Raw genomic sequence first — 23,174 nt, forward strand, 5'->3', positions numbered from 1 at the left:
TCAAAAGCAGCAGCTGGTGATGGCGCTTTACTATTAATCTTTGGTGGGTTATCCTGGTATGGAGGATAAAACATGCAGTAATAAACGTCAAATTGACCAACGAACAGTTAATCGAACGTCTGACCAAACATCTTGAACTATCAGCGCCTAGCAGTGTGTGCGACCCACCTGACGACCTGACATGATGTCAGTGCCTTAAAATTAGCAGGTTTTTTATGAGGTAAGGTGCCAAGCTATTAAAAAGTGTGTGTTTGTCCGGGAGCAAACATACTGTTTTTAACTATCAACTAAGTCTTAATTCATGTTGTTTTTTTGTATTTTATTTACACATTTATCATTTTTATATAGTCTCTTTTATAAACTCTTTTGTTATGTGTCAAACTCATTTATTTTATATTGTGTGCTATGTGATTTTACAAATTGGTTTCAAAGTCTTAATGTCATGGGACCATAATGTCATTAATTGTCCATTAACTTTGCTTGGTATAGGAACACACTGAGAAAGGAACTGTTCAGATTATTCAGTAAATGCTTTGTTCATTTTTACAATGATTATGTCTCCTGACTTCTGCTATAGGCCTATTATCTGTGCTGGAAAATTAAAGTTTACATAATTATTCAGTATTTTGTCAGTCTTTTTATTCTTTCTAGGAAATCTAAAGGACCTGTTATTGCATGCTATGGTATCACAATATAAATTAACTGCAAGAGCTTGTAGAGAGGGGTAAGACTGCTGAGAGGAACACCAATATATTTTGAATATACGTTGCATACTTGACAAACTTGTCACACTTTCACTGCGCAGACACCATATATTGTATAACCGGTTCTACTGCACCTTTCATTTGCACATTGAAGAGAGAATAATAAAAAATCTTCACTTCCTTTCAAAAAATGTGAAGTCAGTGTCATCTAGTGGTCAAAATGTTTATAATAAAGTCAGATCTACACATCAGAGGTATTTGGGTCAATGACTAAGGATTTCATCAGGCCAGTTCTAAAATACTTGAAAATCTGTTGCAATTGCTCAAACATTAGGAATGTTGTGTAGACATAAATTTGTATTATAATATTATTAAACACCCAGGAAGGAGGGCGCCCACTTGACAATCCCACGGAGTCTCAACGATGCCTCAGGTAAGTATTAAGGGATATCAACATCAAGTCCTATACAATAGATCGGTGTTGTTGGATAATTGCGGGAGATAGTTTGCCACCCAGTTTGCCACTGAACCTGCATTAACGACAACAGTGGGGCCTCTGGCCTTCGTCTAATGGGTTGGCACGCATGGTCGGGTTGCAGTGAGATTTTGGCGTTTTCTTGTGGTCTTGAATAGTTTGCCACTGAACCTGCATTAACGACAACAGTGGGGCCTCTGGCCTTCGTCTAATGGGTTGGCACACATGGTCGGGTTGCAGTGAGATTTTGGCGTTTTCTTGTGGTCTTGAATAGTTTGCCACTGAACCTGCATTAACGATGACAGTGGGGCTTCTGGTCTTAGTCAAACAGGTTGGCGTGTATGGTCGGGTTGTGGTGCGATTGAGGTTAGGTCATGTCAAGGGTTATGCACTGAGTTGCGAGAAAGGAGCAACCTCGGGAGATGGAAGGGCTGAAGAGTAGTGTGGCAGAGGGTCACTCAAATAACCATCCCACAGAGTCTCATCGGTGCCTCAAGTATACATTAAGGCAGGGATTCCCAAAGTGTGGTACGCGCACCCCCAGAGGTACGCGAGCCGCCACCAGGGGGTGCGCGAGAGGAAAAATGTAATGGTGGTCTGTTTCTTTAAGTGGGATTTTCCATACAATAAATAAAAAAAAATGAACAGTAAACATTTCCTTTGTAATCGCTTTTATTTTAAATAAAAAACTATACTTAATTAGTTTTTGATAGAAACGTAGAAGACAGCTGCTGTCTTTTTCTACGCACTGCTCTTCTGTTATGCACTGCAGCCGCTATATGCGTGCCAACTCGTTTCATTCATTCCATATATATTATAAATATGCTCAACTGGCTGAAATCAGGGTAACTGTCAAGTGTGGGACGTCTTATGATAAAGTTGTTAGTCACAAAGGAGGAGAGGGATCAAGAGAGAGAGAATTTTTAAAGCACAAATACTGTAGAAACAATGAAATGTGACGAGACATGGGCACGTCTAATGCACAGGATACGCGAGCAATGTGTTTTCATGCATGGTAAAAAGACCGCCAATGAATTATATAATGAAATACATACATACTTAAAAAGACACTGTAGGGAACTAATTAAAGGCTTTCATTTAATTTTGTTTGAAACTTAAGCTGTTATAATGAATCTGCAAACTATTATACACCTTTTGTGCGAACAGTAAAGGCTTTCGTGAATGATGGGTCTGCACGTTGCACGCATCTAGTACGCACACGTTTTTTACCATAGTAAACTCGAATGGCATCTAAGGGCATGTTTACATTAGAGCATTTGCGTTTTAAAACGGCATTTTAAAATGAAAACGATCCTCGTTTATACTGGCATTTTAAAAAGAATCTTCATCCACACTATACACCACCATAAACCCATGAAACATGACCAATCATGGGCATGCGCATAAAAGTGTAAAATAACTTATTACTCTAATAATAGCTTACCTTTGCGCGTTTACGCAGCCTAGGGGTGTGCGATATTGACAAAAAGTCATACCTGGGTCCTTTGCTGGCAACTATAACAGGCACTATTTTTGAACCTATAAAAATGTGTTTGGGAAAGTCTTATACTGTTCTATTTCCTCCCTAAAACATATTAATATGATCAATAGGTTAATTTTGATTTTATAACTAAACATAAAGGTCTTTATGATTTAAAAAGAAAGCATTCAAGTGAACAGTACTACACAGTAGCGAACTTGAAGCAAAAATAAATTTTAGCAAATGCAAACTTCAATCAAATATAGTAAGAAGTGAAGTATTGCTTTAGCCTACCAGAAATGCTTATTGCATTAATTTTTAAAAGTGTGCGAGGTCCGTGCACGTCCTCTGCTAGCAACACAGAATAGCTAAAAGCGCAAGCGCCTAAACGAGCATTATATATTAATGACGTTGAGTTTATTGTTTTTATTAATTTATATTCACAAAACTTATCAACAAAACATCGATTCAAATTAAGAGACAAATTATCTGAAACGAAATTCATTTTAAAGTAGCAAACAAAACTTAAATTAAACTAAAAAATAATGTCTGACCCATTACAATTCTCTCTTCATATTGGCCTTTACAACGCCTATATGGCGTTTAAAATTACATTCTATCTTTCGTAAGCTAACTAAATTTAAACAAAACATAAACACATTAAACCAGTGTCGGCGCCACGAGCGGGCCCTAGGGGGCATGGCCCGGCCACTTGAGTCACTGTGCCCCCTTACTTCTCAAAATAACAATGAACTTAATAATTAAAAAATGTGCTGCAAATACATTTGGTTATACAATGAATACTGATTAAAATTCGGAGTATAATTAATAAAAAATAATAATTAAAATACTAACCCACAATGAAATGCTAACATAGTCAGCCAGTTACATACACGCACGCAGCCACTGTCACGTTCGGGGGCTCAATCGCCATGCCTGAGAACTCATTTTCTGTCTAAATAATGTATACTTGTAAGTCTTGGCATTTGAGCAAGACGAAGAAATTTCGCCACAAATAAAAGGACCTTCTTAAAAAGTTGAAAAAAGTCCTCTCGTCGCCTGCAGCTCTTCTGAAGGTAAAACGCATAGTTCATTCTGGTGTTAGATATGTCAGTAACATTGTTTTCTTTTGCTGTTATTTGGTTATGTACTGGTCTTTATAATTTGCGTGAGTTATCCAGTCTTGCACTTTAACGTCTTTATAAGTTATGGTTTTACTATAGTGAGGGATTTATTTAACAACTTGGCTGGCTGTAACAATCCCGCTAATTTCACGGCTAGTTGCTATATGATTAAATATATAGACATAACATTTTGATTTGATGTCTTTTATTAGCTTAGTTTAAAGAAATACAAACCTTCTGGGAAAACGTTTCCAGACGCGTTAAAACAAGTAAAAAGTCAAAAGACGAACATTCGGTTTAATCATTGTAAATACAATCTCATATACGTGATTAATTATGCATATTTATTCTGTATTAATTCGTAACTGTCTCTGTTAACGTGACTCGCTCGCAGTACCCGGGTTAGGCTGTGTTTCAGGCGGTTGTTCAAGGAATAAAATACCTTTGAATGTTGCGACTGGCCAATCAGTACCAAGCATTTTACAGTACAATGTAGTAATAATAATAATAAAATAATAAGATGAACCAGGTGCCCCCACAGTAAAACAGGAGGCCCGCTCATTCTGTATTCTCTGGCGCCGACACTGGATTAAACCCAACAATACTCAAACATTAATATAAAACAGACATTATCTATAAGGATACATGTTAAAACAATCCGATATAGCGTTTATAATAGCTGGTTGGTAGATGTTTACTATTTTTGGCAAAACCTCCGTTGCAAACCAACATTTACATGAATAAAATAATTTTTACTTTGAAAATGATGCGCTGTCACGTAAACATCAGCTGTTCGTTTACATAAGACTCCGTCTACGTTCATTTACACTCAGAGCAACGTCTGAGTTCTCAAACTAAAACAGGGTCTTCAGCGTTTGCGAACGAATCCGTTTATGAGGGTCAAAAACGGTGATGTAGTGTAGATGAAAGGCGTAAACGTAGCAAAAGTAAGGCGTTTTAAAGGATAAACGCATTAATGTAAACATAGCTATCACAGTGGTTAAACGCATACACGGGGGCGCGCATTAATCTATGCTGAGCGTAGCTGCGTCTGGTCGTAGTTTCAGATGGTGCAACACGCGTAAATATTTTCACAATGTCAGACGTAGCTAAGCTCGAGGTAGGACTTACACCCAACTTCTTAACGTCCGGCTGTTGCAACCGGCCCCTGGTTATTTGGCATGAACATGAGTCTTTAAAAACAAATCTTTTTAGCGTTTTTTGTTTTGTTTTTTTGAAGTGGGGATTGGGGGTGCGCCAACCCGGTTGGGACATATAAGGGGGTGCGCAGGAAAAAAAGTTTGGGAACCCCTGCATTAAGGGATATCAACATCAAGTCCTATACAACAGATCTTAAATTAGGTGATTATATAGTTCCCTTTCAGTCGGTCACTACGACGTCACGTCGTGACCGACGAATTGGGGAACCGCTCCGCGGGTGACCTATCTACTTCGAGAAACTATAAAAACGCCAATGAACTTGGCATGCAGGTATTTGCATAATGCCGGCGCCGCCCCGCCAGGTGCGTATATAAGCCGCAGGTGCACAATACCAAATTAGCTTTATTGCTTCGAAGCCGGCAGACATCTGCTCTCGAGAAGCGTTATTGATCTTCGTAGATCCCTGCTCTAGGAGAAAAAATCTCAGCTTGCCGAAGTTGGTTGGGCGAAGACACCTCAGCGGAGGCTCGCAGTGTTTCTCCACCCTTTTTTCTCTCTATCTCTTTTCTCTTAGGATTTGAGTTCGAGTGAGTGCGTTGCCTCTCCCTGTGTGTTTCACCAGCTCGCACAAAAGAGTGATTTCCCTAAAAGAGCAGCACGTTTGAGCTTTGTGTCTTTTTAAAGACAGCCACTCATTCGTGTCACGGTCGGGGTCGTCTTTTTAAAGATGGATTTCCGTCCGTGTTCGGTTTCTGGATGCGGTGTGTTCATCGCCCCCCGGGATGGCCACCACCGTTGTCTTTCGTGTCTGGGGCTCCAGCACGCAGAGGCAGCGTTGCGTGATAGTTCATGCTCCATCTGTGAGGGCATGACTATGGCGGATTTGCGGAGATGGGTGTCGTTTCTCCGGGAACGGCGCCCGCCTTCCAAGTCTGGTGCTGCTAAGAGCGCAGCTACCAAACTTGCGAAGGATGACCTCCGTATAACGGTGCTGGGTCGGTCTGCTGGTTCGTCCAGCAGCTCCCAGCGCCCTGATCCGTTGCCAGCGGAGGTCCCGATGGAGACGAGCAGCCCGTGTTCTACGGTGTCCTCGCGCTCTGTCGAGCCTCCACCCGACGCGATGTCCACCGTAACATCGGAAGGGGGGTTGTCAGCCTCGGACGTCGATCCGGATCCGCTCCCGCCTTCGGGCCAGGTTGCGGCTTCTGTGTTCGACCCCGAGATGGCAGCCATGCTCGCTCGGGCGGCGGAGGCGGTCGGCTTGGAGTGGACTAAACCTCCCCCACCTGAACCGTCCCGCCTCGATGATTGGTTCTTCGGGGGTGCCAGGGCTTCTCAGTCCTCGCCCCCGGTGCCTTTCTTCCCCGAGGTGCATGAAGAGCTGACGCGGTCGTGGAAAACCCCGTTTTCCGCCCGGAACCGACCGTTTCAGCCTTCACCCCTCACCTCTCATGAGGGTGGAGATGCCAAGGGGTACACTGGTATCCCGTCAGTGGAGCGGCCGGTCGCGATGCAGTTGTGTCCGGCCGGTGTCGCTTCCTCCTGGCGGAACCAGCCTACTCTCCCCTCACGGGCCTGTAAGCAGTCTTCGGCGCTGTCCGGTGCTGCTTACAAGGCTTGTGGGGAGGCAGCCTCTGCCCTGCATGCCATGGCATTGCTGCAGGTCCACCAGGCTAAGGCTCTGAGGGACCTGCACGCGGGAGGTCACGACTCGGCGGAGTTCTCTGAACTGCGTGCGGCTACGGATCTGGCGCTTCGTGCGACCAAGGTCACCGCACGCGCCGTCGGGCGTGCAATGTCTACCCTGGTAGTCCAGGAACGCCATCTCTGGCTGTGTCTGGTGGACATGAAGGATGCTGATAAGACCCGGCTCCTGAATGCTCCGGTTTCCCAGACCGGCCTGTTCGGCGAGACGGTCGAGGAGTTTGCCCAGCAATTCTCTGCGGCCAAGAAGCAGACTGAGGCCATCGCTCAGATCATGCCACGTCGGAAGCGTCCTGCGCCTGCCCCGTCCACGTCGGCACCTCAGCCTGCTCCTCGCCGAGGGCGTCCTGCGGCGGCCGCCTCCGTTCCTCCCCGGGGCTCTTCTAAGAAGCGAGGAACCGGTCGTCAGCAGCCCGCCCCGCCCGCTCAGCCCGCTTCAAAGGGTGGAAAAAGAAAATCGAAGCGGCCCTGAGACGGGCGACCTAGAGATGGAGGGGATCGCTCTTCGGGAGATGGTGAAGGCACCACTCCCCCCACCGGAGGAGGGCCGGTTGGGGAATCCTTTGTTTCAATTTTCTGTTCCGCCGACTTTTCAGTCGGCACCCACAATTCCACAAAAAGAGCGAATTCCACTTCCATCTCTAGGTCTTCAGATGAGCGCCGGAGACACGAGCGGGCTCATAACCCCCCCTCGTTCTCCGACTCATCAGAGGAGTACGAGAGCAACGCACGGGCTCATAACCCCTCCGCGCTCTCTGTCTTCTCAGGGGAGAGAAGACAATCACGGGCTCATAACCCATCGTCTTCCTCCCCCTTTGCCAGAGGAGCATTCGAGTGGCGTGAGGTGTCTCCAGCAGAGCCTCCCTTACTCACCCACCCAGCAGCGGACTCAGGTGAGTGTTATCATGCACAACACTGCTGTCGGTGCGGCCAATACGCACACACCGGCGATCACCTCCGTTGCGCCCGCCGCGGGTACACCGATCGTGCCTTTAGTCCCTCTCGCACGGTGTCTGGGGGCGTGGGAACAGCTTCCCAGCCCGTCGCGTTGGCTTTTACGCACGATTCGTCTCGGCTACGCAATCCAATTTGCCCGGCGTCCCCCCAAATTCTCCGGCGTTCGTTTCACTGCGGTGAGAGCTGCCGATGCGCACGTCCTCCGTGCGGAGATCGCTGTCCTACTGGCGAAGGATGCGATTCGAGCCGGTCCCTCCATCCGAGATGAGGTCGGGGTTTTACAGCCCTTACTTTATTGTACCCAAGAAAAGCGGCGGCTTGCGACCGATCCTGGACCTGCGTTCGCTGAACCGTGCACTTCACAGAATGCCGTTCAAGATGCTGACGCCCAAGCGCATATTTCCATGCATTCGTCCAAACGATTGGTTCGCATCCATCGACCTGAAGGACGCGTACTTCCACGTATCGATTCTCCCCCGGCACAGGCCGTTTCTCCGCTTTGCGTTCGAGGGGCGAGCATACCAGTACAAAGTCCTCCCATTCGGGCTCTCTCTGTCTCCCCGTGTATTCACCAAAGTAGTGGAGGGGGCTTTAAAACCCCTGAGAGAGAAAGGTGTGCGCATTCTCGCGTATTTAGACGATTGGCTCATAATAGCTCAAACACGTCAGACGCTGTGCGATCACAGAGATTTAACTCTAAAACACCTCGCTCGTTTGGGTCTTCGGGTCAACTGGGAAAAGAGCAAGCTTTGCCCCGTGCAGAGAATCTCTTTTCTCGGTATGGAACTGGACTCGATCGATTTGACAGCTCGTCTAACAGAAGCGCGTGTACAGTCGATTCTGACTTGCCTGAATACATTCAAGAGCAAGAGCGCGGTCCCGCTGAAACAATTTCAGAAGCTCCTGGGGCATATGGCAGCAGCCGCAGCTGTAACTCCACTCGGACTGCTTCATATGCGACCGCTTCAGCATTGGCTTCACGATCGAGTCCCGAGGAGAGCGTGGCTGCGTGGCATTCACCGTGTTATCATTACACCTGCGTGTCGTCGCACTTTCACTCCGTGGTTAGACCGTGCGTTTCTCCGAGCCGGTGTGCCTCTGAGACAGGTCTCCAGGCATGCGATAGTATGCACAGATGCTTCAGACACGGGGTGGGGATGCAGACACCCCAGCTGCATTGGCACATAAACTGCCGGGAAATGTGGGCTGTATATCTTGCGCTCGTCCGTTTCAGCAACGAGTTACGGGGCAAAGATGTATTAGTTCGAACAGACAACACTGCGACCGTGGCGTACATCAATCGTCAAGGCGGTTTACGCTCGCGTCACCTGTCACATCTCGCCCGTCGCCTCCTCACTTGGAGTCAGAAGAATTTGAGGTCTCTTCGTGCCATTTACATTCCGGGCACGCTCAATGTAGAGGCGGATGCGCTCTCTCGGGCTGCGCGTCCCGGCGAATGGCGGCTCCACCCCATTGCGGTTCAGCAGATTTGGAGACGTATCGGCAAAGCGCAGATAGATCTGTTTGCTTCCCCAGAGACGACCCATTGTCGCCTGTTCTATTCACTAGCCGACGACTCGCTCGGCGTGGATGCATTGGCACACAGCTGGCCGCGAAACATGCACAATACGCGTTCCCTCCGGTGAGCCTCATTGCGCAAACCCTATGCAAAATCCGGGAGGACGAGGAGAGCGTGCTGTTGGTGGCACCGTATTGGACAACCAGGAGTTGGTTTCCAGAACTCTCTCTCCTCGCGACAGCCCCTCCTTGGAAGATTCCCCTGAGGAAGGACCTTCTTTCTCAACAAGGGGGCACATTATGGCACCCGCGCCCCGACCTGTGGAACCTCCATGTGTGGTCTCTGGACGGGGCACGGAGGATTTGAGTGATTTACCGCAAGAGGTATCTAACACTATTGCTGCTGCACAAGCGCCGTCTACGAGACAGGCTTACGCGCTTAAATGGAACCTGTTTGTCGACTGGTGTTCTTCCCAAAGTGAAAACCCCCGAGAATGCCCGATTAGTGTTGTGCTTTTATATCTCCAGCGTCGTTTGGAGAATAGGCTGTCACCATCCACTATTAAGGTCGATATCGCTGCGATATCAGCTCACCATTCACCCGTAAACGGTAGAACAGTGGGTCAGCACGACCTGGTCATTAGATTTCTCAGAGGCGCTCGAAGACTCCCTCTATTCCTCCTTGGGACCTGTCCTTGGTGCTGAAATCACTCCAGGAAGCCCCATTTGAGCCTCTGCATAGTGTGAGTGTTAAATTTTTTACTATGAAAACATTAACTCTCCTTGCTTTGGCTTCTGTTAAGAGGATAGGGGATATTCATGCATTTTCGGTCGATGAATCGTGCCTTCAGTTCGGGCCGGCTGCATCCAGCGTAACACTGAGACCCCGGCCCGGCTTTGTGCCCAAAGTTCCCACCACTCCTTTCAGAGATCAAGTGGTGAACCTCCAAGCGCTGCCTTTGGAGGAGGCAGACCCAGCCATGGCTTTGTTATGCCCTGTTCGTGCACTACGTGTGTATATAGACAGGACGCAAAGTTTTAGGACCTCAGATCAGCTCTTTGTTTGTTACGGTGGTCAGCAGAAAGGAAAAGCTGTCACCAAGCAGAGGATGTCCCATTGGATTGTGGATACTATAGCCCTTGCATATCAAAAGCAGAATGTGCCTTGTCCATTTAATTTACGTGCTCACTCTACACGCAGTGTGGCATCATCTTGGGCACTGGCTCGCGGTTCCTCGCTAACAGATATTTGTAGAGCTGCAGGCTGGGCGACACCTAATACGTTCACAAGATTCTATAGTGTTCGTGTCGAACCGGTTTCCACTCAGGTTCTTTCTACTAACTAGTTAAGAATGCAGAGGGTCGGCTCGTGTGTCGGCTTGGAGCCTCTATTTTGGTGCTGTACATTTGCACCAATATGGAAGGCCATCGGGGCAAAAACGTCTCAAAGACTGTTTTTGCCTCTCCTCCACCGCCCTGATAGCTGGTGTTGCGGAGCATCCGCTGTCAACCTATCACTGATGTATTCTCTGTAAACCTGTGTAGGCTAGGCGTCCACATTTGTCCCCTACGTGGGGTTCATTTGTGTGTATACTCCGTGGGGTACTAATCCTCCACATTTTCCTTAGCAGAGCCTGCTCTGCATCTCTCTGCATGCTATGTTTTGTTCAGAGACTTTTTATGAGCAACCTATCGGTTGTTTCATATTTTTATGTCATCCATTCAACCTTCTTAGGGGATGGCTTCCGCAGTGTTCTAGCTCCGCTCAGTTTAGACGCTTCCCCAGTTCGCTGCTTCACTATCGTGGGTTAAGGAACAGGTAGTGACCGGCCTTCTGCATTTCGCCTTAGGTTCCGCCCCTTACGTGGAGGGCGGAGGGCTTTTGCAGGCACTGGAAGGGTTCAGCTGCAGTGGCGTTTTGGTAGGGATTCCCAATTCGTCGGTCACGACGTGACGTCGTAGTGACCGACTGAAAGGGAACGTCTCGGTTACGTATGTAACCCTCGTTCCCTGAAGGAAGGGAACGGAGACGTCACGTCCCGTCGCCACAGTTTGCTGTTCCATTGCTGTTTTCAGGCCGGGCACTGTTGCTCGGCTTCTCAGCAATAATATAGCTAATTTGGTATTGTGCACCTGCGGCTTATATACGCACCTGGCGGGGCGGCGCCGGCATTATGCAAATACCTGCATGCCAAGTTCATTGGCGTTTTTATAGTTTCTCGAAGTAGATAGGTCACCCGCGGAGCGGTTCCCCAATTCGTCGGTCACGACGTGACGTCTCCATTCCCTTCTTTCAGGGAACGAGGGTTACATACGTAACCGAGACGTTTTTCATCTAGATTAATTGACTGTAGCCTTTAAAAATGTCATATGGTGCAACAATGATTTATCTTAAAATGAATTCATTTCCTTGTTTTTGTTCTCAGTCATTTAAATTAAAAAAAATAAATAGCATTTATTTTGAGTTTTTATAAGTAATCATCTCAAATGTTTGTTGTAAATTTTGAGAGTTGCCATCAAAAATGTAGGTGTCACATCATTGACCCATTTACAAATTACCAAATGTACTTTTACACACAAACAAGCTTATAACTGATTAGATACAGGTAATCTAAACGTAAATAGAATTTTCATTATAACCATGTCTGTATAAAGAAATCAGATGCTCACTCTTGATTTGCCTCATGCCCTGCCCTGTGAGGTCATTGTAAACAACAATTCATTCATTATAAATTATGTCTATAAAAGTGCACATACTGTATCAGGTCTACTCATTTGGTAGCTGAATTTAAACTCAATCTTTGGGATTCTTATCTTTCTGTACACACTAGAAGAACATCTGAAAGATGACAGACACCAGGAAAAAGTTACACTCCCATATGATATGCCACCAGTCAACCCACCAGAGCACGAGCTGGATATCAGTCCACCCAGGTGGAGTGAGGTAGAACAAACCGTGCGTAGAGCAAGGCCCGCATCGTCTTCAGGCCTAATGGAGTTCCATACAGGTTCTACAAAAATGCTCAAGCTGTCCTGTGATTCCTCTGGAAACTGATGAGAGTTGTGTGGCAAAAGAAGGAGATACCAACATACTGGCAGATACCAACATCCTTGGCTCAGTCCCTCACAACCTCCTGTGGACAGCCTTTGATTACTTTAGAGTAGTGAGAAAGGTATTTACGGACTTATCTAACTCTGAGGGATACAGTGAACAAGGTAAATTCCCAAAATGTGGGTGTGTTCCTTTAAACGTTCTGGGAAGGTTCCCGTTAGGTTACCTAAGAATAACCTGCAGTGAACGTTCTGGGAAGGTTCCCTTTAGGTTATTAAAATAACCTAGAGGGAACATTCCTAGAACCAAATGGGAATTTTAGGGAGTGTTTGCTGGTTACACTTTTGCCACAATAAAGCCATGGTTAATTTTTGTAGGGGTGGTGGGCCAACATACATTTAAACCAAAGTAAAACATCTCACAAATGTTGCATTTTGGTATTGTTTTTTTTTAATGAACAGATGCGATAAGAATATGTGCCAATTAGGTATTTTACAATGTTTCAAAAACGTCCTTTTTGTTTTATTTAGGTGTTATTTTATTTTTGTTTTTAATGTTGTGCTGCAACAATACCTACTTATAATGAACATATAATGTTGTGAAAAGTTGTAAAAAGCTTTTGTTTTTATTTTTAATCTTATCATAATCTCTTTGTCCTACGATGTCCTATCTTTATGACTTCAAAAGCTTGATGTTTTGTCTTTATTCTTCAGCATTTAATTTCCCACCCCTTCTTTTTATTCAGTCATTACTTTATACAATAATTGACACCATACATTCACGAATCATGAAGACATTACAACTATATTACTATTTAAATATTTCAATTTAAATTGCTTTACGAAATGTTTAACAATATTACAAATAAGTACATGCATTTATTTTACACGATTGTGTAACATTATGATTAAGTTTCAACATGTTAATGAAATAAACAAACGAACGTTATGCTATTTAAAAAATTAAGATGATGAATCACATCATTTTGATTTCACTCACAAGCTGTTTATAAAGAAAAGACTAAAGTTTGCAAACACTTAGTTAAAAAAATACTTTGATGATCAAGCCTGAACAAGATGATCAAGTTAAGTTGGATTTCTTCACTATAAACACCATTTTTGCCATCTTTAGTCACTTTCACCTTTTGCTTTCTTACTGCTAACATTGCTAACATTATGTTTTGGGTCAGGGGTTGTATACTCCATTATATGTCAAGTAATATTATTAGTGCCACTGCAATCTTGTAGATACTTAACATTTTTTATTGTAAATTCTATTTACATTTTATGGTATTTTATTTACCTGTATTACACGGCTCTCTGGAATGCTTGATTCTGATTGGTCAGTTGAGACATTTGCAGGTTCGTTCTTTTCAAATAATAACCGCTCCAAAATAATAACGCATAGCCGGACTACTTACACGAGTAAAATCGCTCCGCGCCAATAAAGATCAATAAAGATTACTGTCTGTTTGGCGCCATCTTGTGACAAACACTAGACAACCACGACAAGACACAGAGAGCTTACTGAGACTGAACTTGACAAAATAGAGCATGACAGCTACGAAGCCAACACACAAAAAAATACAGAATGGGAATTAAAACTTCTCAAAGACTGGTTAAAGAGAAAAAAAATGGAGACAGACAAGTATGAAGCAGAGGATCTTAATAAGGTATTACGATCATTTTATGCATCTGTGCAAAGTTTCGCGGAAGGATAAAAATGTTAATTTAAAACAAATATGCCAATAAAATGTTTCAAATTCATATTCATGTCCAGTTTTTTTTCTTATGTGGCAAGTAGCCGTGTAATAAGCGGGATAATGTAGAGGCAGCCAGTAGTTACAGTATTGGGAAATAAGCCCCTTCAGTGTGATACAAGACCCTCCGCTTCGCGTCGGGTCCTGATCACACTGTCGGGCCTTATTTCCCAATAACTACCGGCTGCCTCTACATTATCCCTTACGTAATAAATAATGTTTATCTACTGTATATATACTAACATTTATTTACTGTAAATGTTTTGCTTTGCAACAATACAACAACAAATTAGTCAAAAGTGCTATAGAAATACATTTGAATGAAAATAATTCCAACACATTCTTTGTTGTAAAGTTCATGATCTCCACCTCTCTGCTGCCCTCTTATTACTCTTAACTAGGTTAGGAGACCTCTCCAGCTCTCTTAAATAATTTAGGAGCTGAGACCTAGTCTTAACACTTAGGAGGCTTTATACATACAGTATGGCTTTATACATTTATACATATACAGATCCTGTACTGAATAATCAACTCATAGGGTTAAGAGGAAGTGTCTGTGATGTCACTATTGTGTCGTCTTATTCACCATCAGATCATACTGAAGATCAGACAGACATCTTTACTACCAACTGTAAGTTGAAGAAAATGAAAGAGAAAGACAATCAGATATGAGATCATCATCAGTGTCAGATGAAGAGACAGAAAAACAAACTATTAGTGCTGTCAGTCAGTGATAGAAATTAAATCTTTAACATAATAAATGTGTCAACATTCTGTTTATCACATACACATGAGCTACAACAATACAAAAACACATTTCATCTATTTCCTCTGAATATTTGATGTCAATGTAAGAGATGAATGTATTGATATGTATGTAGTATAATATAATGACAAACTGACAGTTTTATGAGTTCACACACAAACAGTAAGAAAATGAAGGTGATGCTTTATTTTAAAAGTCCTGGAGGTTAACAGTCGTGTAAATAACTACTCACCGTACTGTCTGTAGTTTATAATGTGGATCATCTTTTAGATCAGAGATCAGCTTCACTTCTGAATCTGTGAGTTTATTCTCAAACAGATACAGATCTCTTAGGTGTGATGATGGGTTTGATTTCAGAGCTGAAGTCAGAGCAACACAACCTTCATCTGTGATATCACACTTACTCAACCTGTAGAGAACAGAGACTTTATGTGAATTATACAAAACTACAAAGTTTGTAGACGCATATATTGTCACCAGGGCTTGACATTAACACCCGCCAAATGCGGGTAGATTTCGTCTGTGGCGGGTAAGACAGCCAAAAAAAAGTCAGGCTGGGGGGTACAAAGCTGCGAAGGCTTGGGATGTGGGTACTGGGTGGTGATTGCATATATATAGCAAATTGCAATGGAGACAACCTTGATTAGGTCCAAACAGAGTCAACAATCAGAGGTTGTTTGTGTGAGAGGGGTAAGGAATGCAAGAGTGTCTCGCTGCAGTGCTCTTCCGAGGGAGTTGTTGTAACAGCAGCGGCTTTGGCCGAGGCCAGTGCTGGATAAGGGGGTCCGAAAGCAGATACGATTGGAATTATTTGGTCTTGGGGCGAGTAGCCGCATTCCTTTACACAACTACTCTCTTAGTCCATTCTGGTCCATCAGCTTTTTCAAATCCGTGAGCATCTCTTTGATGTTATCCATATTGCGGCTCATTTCCAAGTTGTTATCCAAAATGTGGTTAATAGTCCCAGCCTGATTGCTGACCGGTCTGCCCACTGCTTCAATCATCCCGGGCAGCTTTTTTGGGCTTTTGGTAGCTGTCACCGACTTCTTAATTTCTCGATAAACCAGGGCAAAGCCTAATCCAGTCAGCAAACCCCATGTTATCATGATTCCGAATAGATATATATCTTCAATGTCCTCCACGGAAAGAGCCGCCAGACACACGACCCGCCACCTCTCCTATGCATCCATCGTGCAGCCAGCTGCAAACGTTCCGGCAGGGCAGACAGGTTCCCCCGAACCCAAGCTTCTCATCGAGAAGATGGTGTCAATTGCGTTGAGAGACCAGTTGATCAAATCCATGATTTTTTTGTTTCGAGAGCAGTGCGGAGAGAGCAGAGATGTATAGTAACGAAGTAGAACTACTTCACTACTGTACTTAAGTACTAAAAGACAGTATCTGTACTCTACTGAAGTATTATTTTTTTCTCCTACTTCCACTTTTACTTCAGTACATTTTTTATTTGAGTTTAATACTTTTACTCCAATACATTTTTTATGTGCTGCATAGTTACTCGTTACTCTCAAATGTTACGAATCATGGTCACATGGTGGTCTGAACCAATTGGAGATAGTAAAGGGCGACCCCTCCCAACCTCTCACTCACAAATATGAGCCAGGGTTGTTGACAAATGTGAAGCGAAGAGAGAACCAAAGTGCGCGAGAAAGACAGAGAGAGAGAGAATGCGCAAGAAAGGGCGAGTGTGCGCGAAAGAAGGAAACCTAAATTCAATGAAACACCTTGTACCTTTACCTACAGTATTACCATTTTATCGACAAATATTTCATTAATTCTGAATTCTCTATCACCATATCAGTTAAATTAATCTGAATTATCTGAACATTCATGTCCTTGTACTCCTGCTACAGCCAAAGGAATTGTAAGTGTCCTTTAGCTTAAACATTTGAAATAATATAAACAATATTATATTCAAACTTTTGACTGTTTTCTTTAATAACTACATTACACAATACTTGTACTTTTACTTTCAGTACTTGAGTAGTATATTTTAAAATAAACTACTTGCAATACTTAAGTACAAAGCATGTTTAATACTTTAGTACTTCCACTTAAGTGCTGTGCTTAAAGAGCACTTCAACTTCTACTCAAGTCACTTTTTTGATAGAGCACTTGTACTTTTACTCAAGTCTGGGTCGCTAGTACTTTATACATCTCTGGGAGAGAGTCTCTCAAAGTTAAGACACAAGACTATACAACACGAGAGGAGCAAAGCAGGGAAGGTTACGGGGAGGAGAGGAGATAAAATGCGACCGCCTTCGCTGAGAGCCAAACAAGAAGCAGTCTGGGTTGCGCAGAGCCTAAAACCATATCAATATGAACGGTATTGGCTAATTCCGCATCCAACAGCTCGCCCCTCGATTCTAAAATGTATATTATTAATATTACTGTCAATTGTTTCAATAAAAAACCTAAGTATTATGTTCGTTATCATAAGCACTTTTTGGGGGATTGCAAAAAGTGATGCACCAGTCTGGGAAATGTTTCGGGCCATTTCTTGATCTGAAAGCTGCATACGTCTTCAAGATGATTTTATTTAAGTTGACTGAGCATTAAATTCGCAAGTCATAAACATATTACAAACATTTACAATTAACTAAATTAATAGTAAACTTTATAACTGTTAATATTCTCAATATTCTAAGACTGTCTTTGGCCGTTTCTCAATGTGCGTTCTTGTCTGTACTTGTGTTTTTATGGACTTGTAAAACGCCATCAGTCGCGGCCGAAGAACGCAAAGTTCGCATTAAACAAAGTTCTCATAACATCCCCGGATGTGTTCTTGATCTGCCCATTTTATCAAGGATGCATTAGGAGGTGACTTGTGCGGACTTCTGACAGCCAAGTTTCCCAGAATGCATTTCGCATCAACGACAATGAAGCACAATATTCAAAAGATTACTCTTTCTGTGTCTAAAAATGAAGTTTTAAGAGATGTTCAGTCGACAATATAGATGAATAAACTTCAATTATGTAATCAGTTAGGAAAGATAGCACCTATATTAAAATTTACTTTTGAATATGTAAGTTCTGGTGAATCAGTGGGTGGTCAGCGGCGTATACACGGACGAGGGCAGCCTCATATCAGGAATTCCTGAATTTTGCCGCGATCTTAGTGCAGCTGCTCTGCCCTCCAGTGTCTGATGGTCAAACATAAAATATTCCCTGGCATTTTTTGTCTCATCAATTTATTTATCTTTATTATTACTTTAATTTGCAACGCATGTTTTCTCAAACGGATGAGTTCTTGATTTGCTGGTGTTTTTTCTATTTGCATGTGTTTTCATTTTTTGCAGTGCAGTGAACCCTGTCGGCCACTGTAATTTTCATCTCCACAGGTTGTGTTGTGGTAAAATACAGCAGTACTTTGATGATGTATCGACAGGGCTTTCAAGTATCACGCATTCACCGTGAGACACACGCATTTCAATCGTTCACACGCTAACACGCCACACCTTGTATTTCTCACGCTGAAAAGTAAATGATAAATTGCCCTGCTATAAACAATTAATGGACGAGCCGCAATCATACCCAGTGCAGATCTCTCAAGTTCAGCTGCTCCGAGATTTTAAGTGCGCTCATCTTTATGCAGCGCAACAAGAGCCGACACGCAGATGACATCAGGGTACAGACGTCAGAAATCTTGCGAAGGAGGCTGATTTCAAATCACTCTCGCGTTACTCTGATGTCATCTGCTTGTTGGCTCTTGCGGCGCCGCATAGACAATGAGAGCTAATATTGGGGAATAAAGCCAGATTTGTGCTAAATTATTAATGATTCAGTCAAAAACTCCAGCAGCTTTAGTTACCTGAAACTAAGAAAAGTACTAGAGGCTTCCTGAAATTAATGTAATAGAGATGCATTTCATTATTATTCCCCTTTCATCATTTAATGTTCTGCAATACTGTATGTGTACAGTAAGCTCAGGTTAAAAGATTACACTTCCATAATCTACTTAAAGTGCTCTATTTTGTACTTTTGTACTTAATATAGCCTACATTTCATTTAGTTTGTTCTTTAGTACATTAATATGAATTAAAATATGCTAAAATGTATTTTTGTTTTTTTAAGTAGACTTACAACTTGTAGTAAATTTGAACCCCTCTTTGTATGAAAGATGGGTACAAGTTTACTACAAGTGGTATACATTTTTGTAATACTGAGATAGTTAGTTCATATTCGTGACATCTCAAAATAGCACAGATGTTAGATGTTAGATGCTTAGATGTTTCTAAGATTATCTTAAGTACTAAAGAATAATTTTTGGTATATTATGTACAAAACTAGTGTGTGAAAATAGAGCATTTTTAAAGGGCTAGTTCACCCAAAAATAAAAATTCTGTCAACATTTTCTCACTTTCATGTTGTTACAAACCTGTATACATTTCGTTGTTCTGAAGAAAATGAAGATATTTTGAGGAACATTTGTAACCAAACCTTTAATGAATCCCCTTTCACTTCCATAGTAGGAAAAAGAATACTATGGAGGTGAATGGGGCTCATTAACGGTTTGTTTACAAAACAATTGGTACAATTAAACTGTTAGCAAAAACTTGAGAATTGGGTGGGGCCGAGGGGGACGCTGCTGCAAATACCCCCTCCCCTAACAGATAATCTCACTCCAAACTTTTGGTAAAATTTTGGAGCCCTGTGTATCAATGTCTCATTATAATTCGTGAGACTGGTCAGATCTCTCATTGACTTTATATATCCTTTAAATTTTAGTGTGTTTCTTATTTATAAGAAAATATAAGAAATGCATTGTTTAACTAATCCTCAGTACATGTGTGACTATCGGAGCGATGATCTTACTTTAGTATCTCCAGTTTACAGTCAGGATTCTTCAGTACATCAGAGATCAGCTTCACTCCTGAATCTCTTAGATTATTTTTAGACAGATCCAGATGTGTCAGGTGTGATGGGTTTGATCTCAGAGCTGAACACAGAGCAACACAACCTTTATCTGTAATATTACACTGCTCCAACCTGTAGAGAACAGAGACACAGAGTTTGTTCACACACAGATAAAATCTACAGTGAGTTGAATTTGTTTCTCTTCTTGTCATCATTTATGGTAATCTAGTGGTAAATGTACTATTGGGTAGAGTGGTGGCTGCTTGCGTAGTTCCCTTTCAGTCGGTCACTACGACGTCACGTCGTGACCGACGAATTGGGAACTCGCTTAGAGAGACCAATCTGCTTCGAATACTACTAAAACGCCAATGAACTTGGCATTGAGATATTTGCATAATGCTGGCGCCGCCCCGCCAGGTGCGTATATAAGCAGCAGGTGCAAATAGGGAAATTAGCTTTTATTCGCTTCGAAAGCCTGCAGTATCTGCTACTGAGAAGCTACTCTACTCTGTTGGGATCTGATTGCTGAAGTTGGTTGTACTAGCAGTACCACAGCGGACGCTTCGCTTATTCCACGGCTCTACATCTGTTTGTTGTTTTTGAGTTTAGTGTGTGCGTTGCCTTTCCCTGTGCGCTCATCAACTAAGCATCTGAGTGAATTTCCCTAAAAGAGTGATACGAGAGAGCTTTGTGCCTTGTTAAAGGCAGCCACTCTCTCGTATATCCGGACATCAGCGTCCTTTTCAGGATGGCTTTTCGTCCGTGCGATCTTGGGTGCGGCAAATACATGGGTCCGAAGGACGGTCACGAGCGTTGTCTTTCGTGTTTGGGCATCGAGCACGCAGAGGCAGCGTTCGCTGGGGGTAAGTGTTCTCACTGCGAGAGCATGTCCCTTGTGGATTTGCGCAGACGGTTGTCTTTCCTCCGGGAAAAGCGCAACCCTCGTCATGCGAGTGCTGAACGCCGCCACGGTGCGGCTGTGAAGCTCTCAAAGGACGACCTGCGCATCACTGTGCTGAGCCGAGCGGGGGATTCGTCCTCAGGCTCTCAGCCTCCTCATCCACAGCCGGTTGATGTGCCGATGGAGACTTCAGCGTCGTGTTCTACGATGTCTCTAGAATCCATCGTGCCGCCCTCCGGGTCCACCGACGCCGCAGCATCCGAGGGTGGGCCTCCTCCCCCTGACGTGGACCCCGACGCCCTTCCTCCCTCTGGTCGGGTTGGGACGCCGGAGTTCGATCCAGAGATGGTGGCCGTGCTCGCTCGAGCGGCGGAGACCGTAGGGTTAGAGTGGGTTCCCCCCCCTCAGCCCGAACCGTCCCGCCTGGATGATTGGTTCTTTGGAGCTGCCCGGGTTTCACAACCCTCTCCACCGGTGCCTTTCTTCCCCGAGGTGCACGAGGAGCTGACTAGAACCTGGAAGTCGCCGTTTTCCACGAGATTACGGCCGTTTCAGCCCTCCCCCCTCACCTCCCTCACCAGCGGAGCCGCTAAGGGTTATACGGGGATCCCTCCCGTGGAGCGTGCTGTCGCGATGCAACTGTGTCCGGCACACGCTCCCTCTTGGAAGGACCGCCCAACCCTCCCCTCTCGTGCCTGCAGACAGTCCTCCGGTTTAACGGGCGCTGCCCACCAGGCATGTGGAGAGGCGGCTTCAGCCCTGCACGCAATGGCGTTGCTGCAGGTTCATCAAGCGAAGGCCTTGAGGGATCTGCACGAGGGAGGACACGACTCGCCTGTCCTTTCGGAGCTCCGGGCTGCCACTGATCTGGCTCTTCGCGCTACGAAGGTGACAGCGCAGGCGATTGGTCGTGCCATGTCCACGATGGTGGTCCAGGAACGCCACTTATGGCTATGTCTGGCGGACATGTCGGATGCGGAGAAGAACAAGTTCTTAGACGCTCCCGTGTCCCAGGCTGGTCTCTTCGGTGAGTCGGTGGAGTCTTTTGCCCAGCAGTTCTCCGCCGCCCAGAAGCAGACGGAGGCGATCGCTCAGATCATGCCCCGGCGCAAGCGACCTGCATCTCGCCCTCCAGCGCCGGCGGCCCCGTCTGCTCCTCGCCGAGGGCGCCCTGCGGCGGCTGCCTCCACCCCCCCCACTAGAACATCTTCCAGGCCACGGAGGGGGAACAGCCGTCGGCAGCCCGCCCCGCCCGCCCCACCCGCTTCCCGTGGTAAACGGAAATCGAAGCGGCCCTGAGACGGGCGACCTGGATTCGGATGGGATCACTCTACGGGAGACGGTGATGGCATCGCTCCCTCCACCGGTAGAGGGCCGGGTGGAGAATCTTTGGTTTCGTTTTGTTCTGTTCCGCCAACTTCTCAGCCGGCACCCACAAAACCACAAAAAGAGTGCATTCCTATTCCTTCTCCAGGTCTCCAGAGGATCGAGAGAGATGTGAGCGGGCATTCACGTGCTCTTCCTCCCTCTCCTCTATCGCCAGCGGGTGTCCTGAGGAGTTCCAGCTCTCCGCTGAGGAGACGGGACCACCAGCACCCTCCTCGGAGTCTGTGCTCTCCGCTGAGGAGACCAGACGACCGTCACCCTCAGCGGGCTCAGGTCAGTGTCACACACACATACTGTAGATGCTTATGCTGTCACAGCAGACGCACCGGCAGTCCCACCTGTCTCGCTTCGCTGCCCCACCGCGGGTACTTCGGTAGTGTCGTTATTTCTCCTCGTACGGTGCCTGGGTGCTTGGCTTCAGTTCCCAGCCCGTTTCGTTGGGTTTTACGCACAATCCGCCTCGGTTACGAATCCGGCACACCCAAAATTCGGGCTTTCGTTTCACTGTAGTGAAAGCGTCCGATGCACATGTACTGCGTGCAAAAATCGATATCCTGTTGGCGAAGGATGTTCGAGCCGGTCCCTCTTACCGAGATGATGATGATGATAGGGTTTTTCCAGCCTTTATCTCATAGTACCCAAAATACGCGGCGGGTTACGATCGATTTGATTTACGCACCGGCTCTACAAAGGGGTTCTTTTGGACGATAACGCCGAGGCTCGTATTTCAATATTCAGATCGTTTGCAGCCTTAGACCTGTAAGACGTGTACTTTATGTGTCCATCTCCCCTCGCTTTAGACCGTTTTTCGCTCTGCGTCGTGGGGTGGGCATATTAATACTAAGTACATCATTCGAGCTGTCTCTCTCTCTCCGTGTCTCCATGTGCTAGTCACGGCTTTAAAATATCAGAGAGAGGGTTGTTCGCATTCTGCTTTATGTACGTCGACTTATAATAGCCCGTTCTTGGCAGACGTGCGCGAACACAGAGTTAATGCTTCGGCATCTCGCTCGTCTATGTCTTCAGGTCGACTGGGAAAGAGTACTTTGCCCCGTGCAGAGGATCCTTTTTCTCAGTATGGAAACTAGACTCGATCGACTAAATGGCGTGTTTTACAAGAGCGCGCAACCAGTCAGTTCTGACTTGCCTCGGTTTAATTCGAGGGAAGTACGCGGTCCCTCTGAAACAATTTCAGAAGCTCCTGGACATATGACAGCATGCTGCGGTTGTGACACCGCCCGAGCTGCTTCATATGAGACCGCTTCAGCGTTGGCTTACGATCGAGTCTCGAGGAGAGCGTGGCGCACCGGCATAC

The 23,174-nt window shown here is 45.0% G+C and overlaps 1 protein-coding gene across 12 annotated transcripts in view; it reads right to left on the minus strand.

Annotated features, from left to right (window-relative positions):
- LOC135771657 (NACHT, LRR and PYD domains-containing protein 3-like) overlaps positions 1-23,174 on the minus strand; it is a 328,830-nt gene that overhangs the window by 162,961 nt on the left and 142,695 nt on the right. For 9 of the 12 annotated variants that reach the window (XM_073815395.1, XM_073815396.1, XM_073815394.1 and 6 more), the window contains one exon: positions 19,531-19,704. The exons of 1 other annotated variant lie outside the window; for it this stretch is intronic. In XM_073815395.1, coding sequence (XP_073671496.1) covers positions 19,531-19,704 — 174 coding nt within the window. Of the gene's footprint in view, positions 1-13,477; positions 14,564-14,932; positions 15,110-19,530; positions 19,705-23,174 lie in introns of those variants that run through there. 2 more of the 12 variants (XM_065281982.2, XM_065281984.2) reach the window with 2 other exon arrangements.

Source organism: Paramisgurnus dabryanus, chromosome 8 (assembly GCF_030506205.2).
Source record: "Paramisgurnus dabryanus chromosome 8, PD_genome_1.1, whole genome shotgun sequence".
NCBI lineage: Eukaryota > Metazoa > Chordata > Actinopteri > Cypriniformes > Cobitidae > Paramisgurnus > Paramisgurnus dabryanus.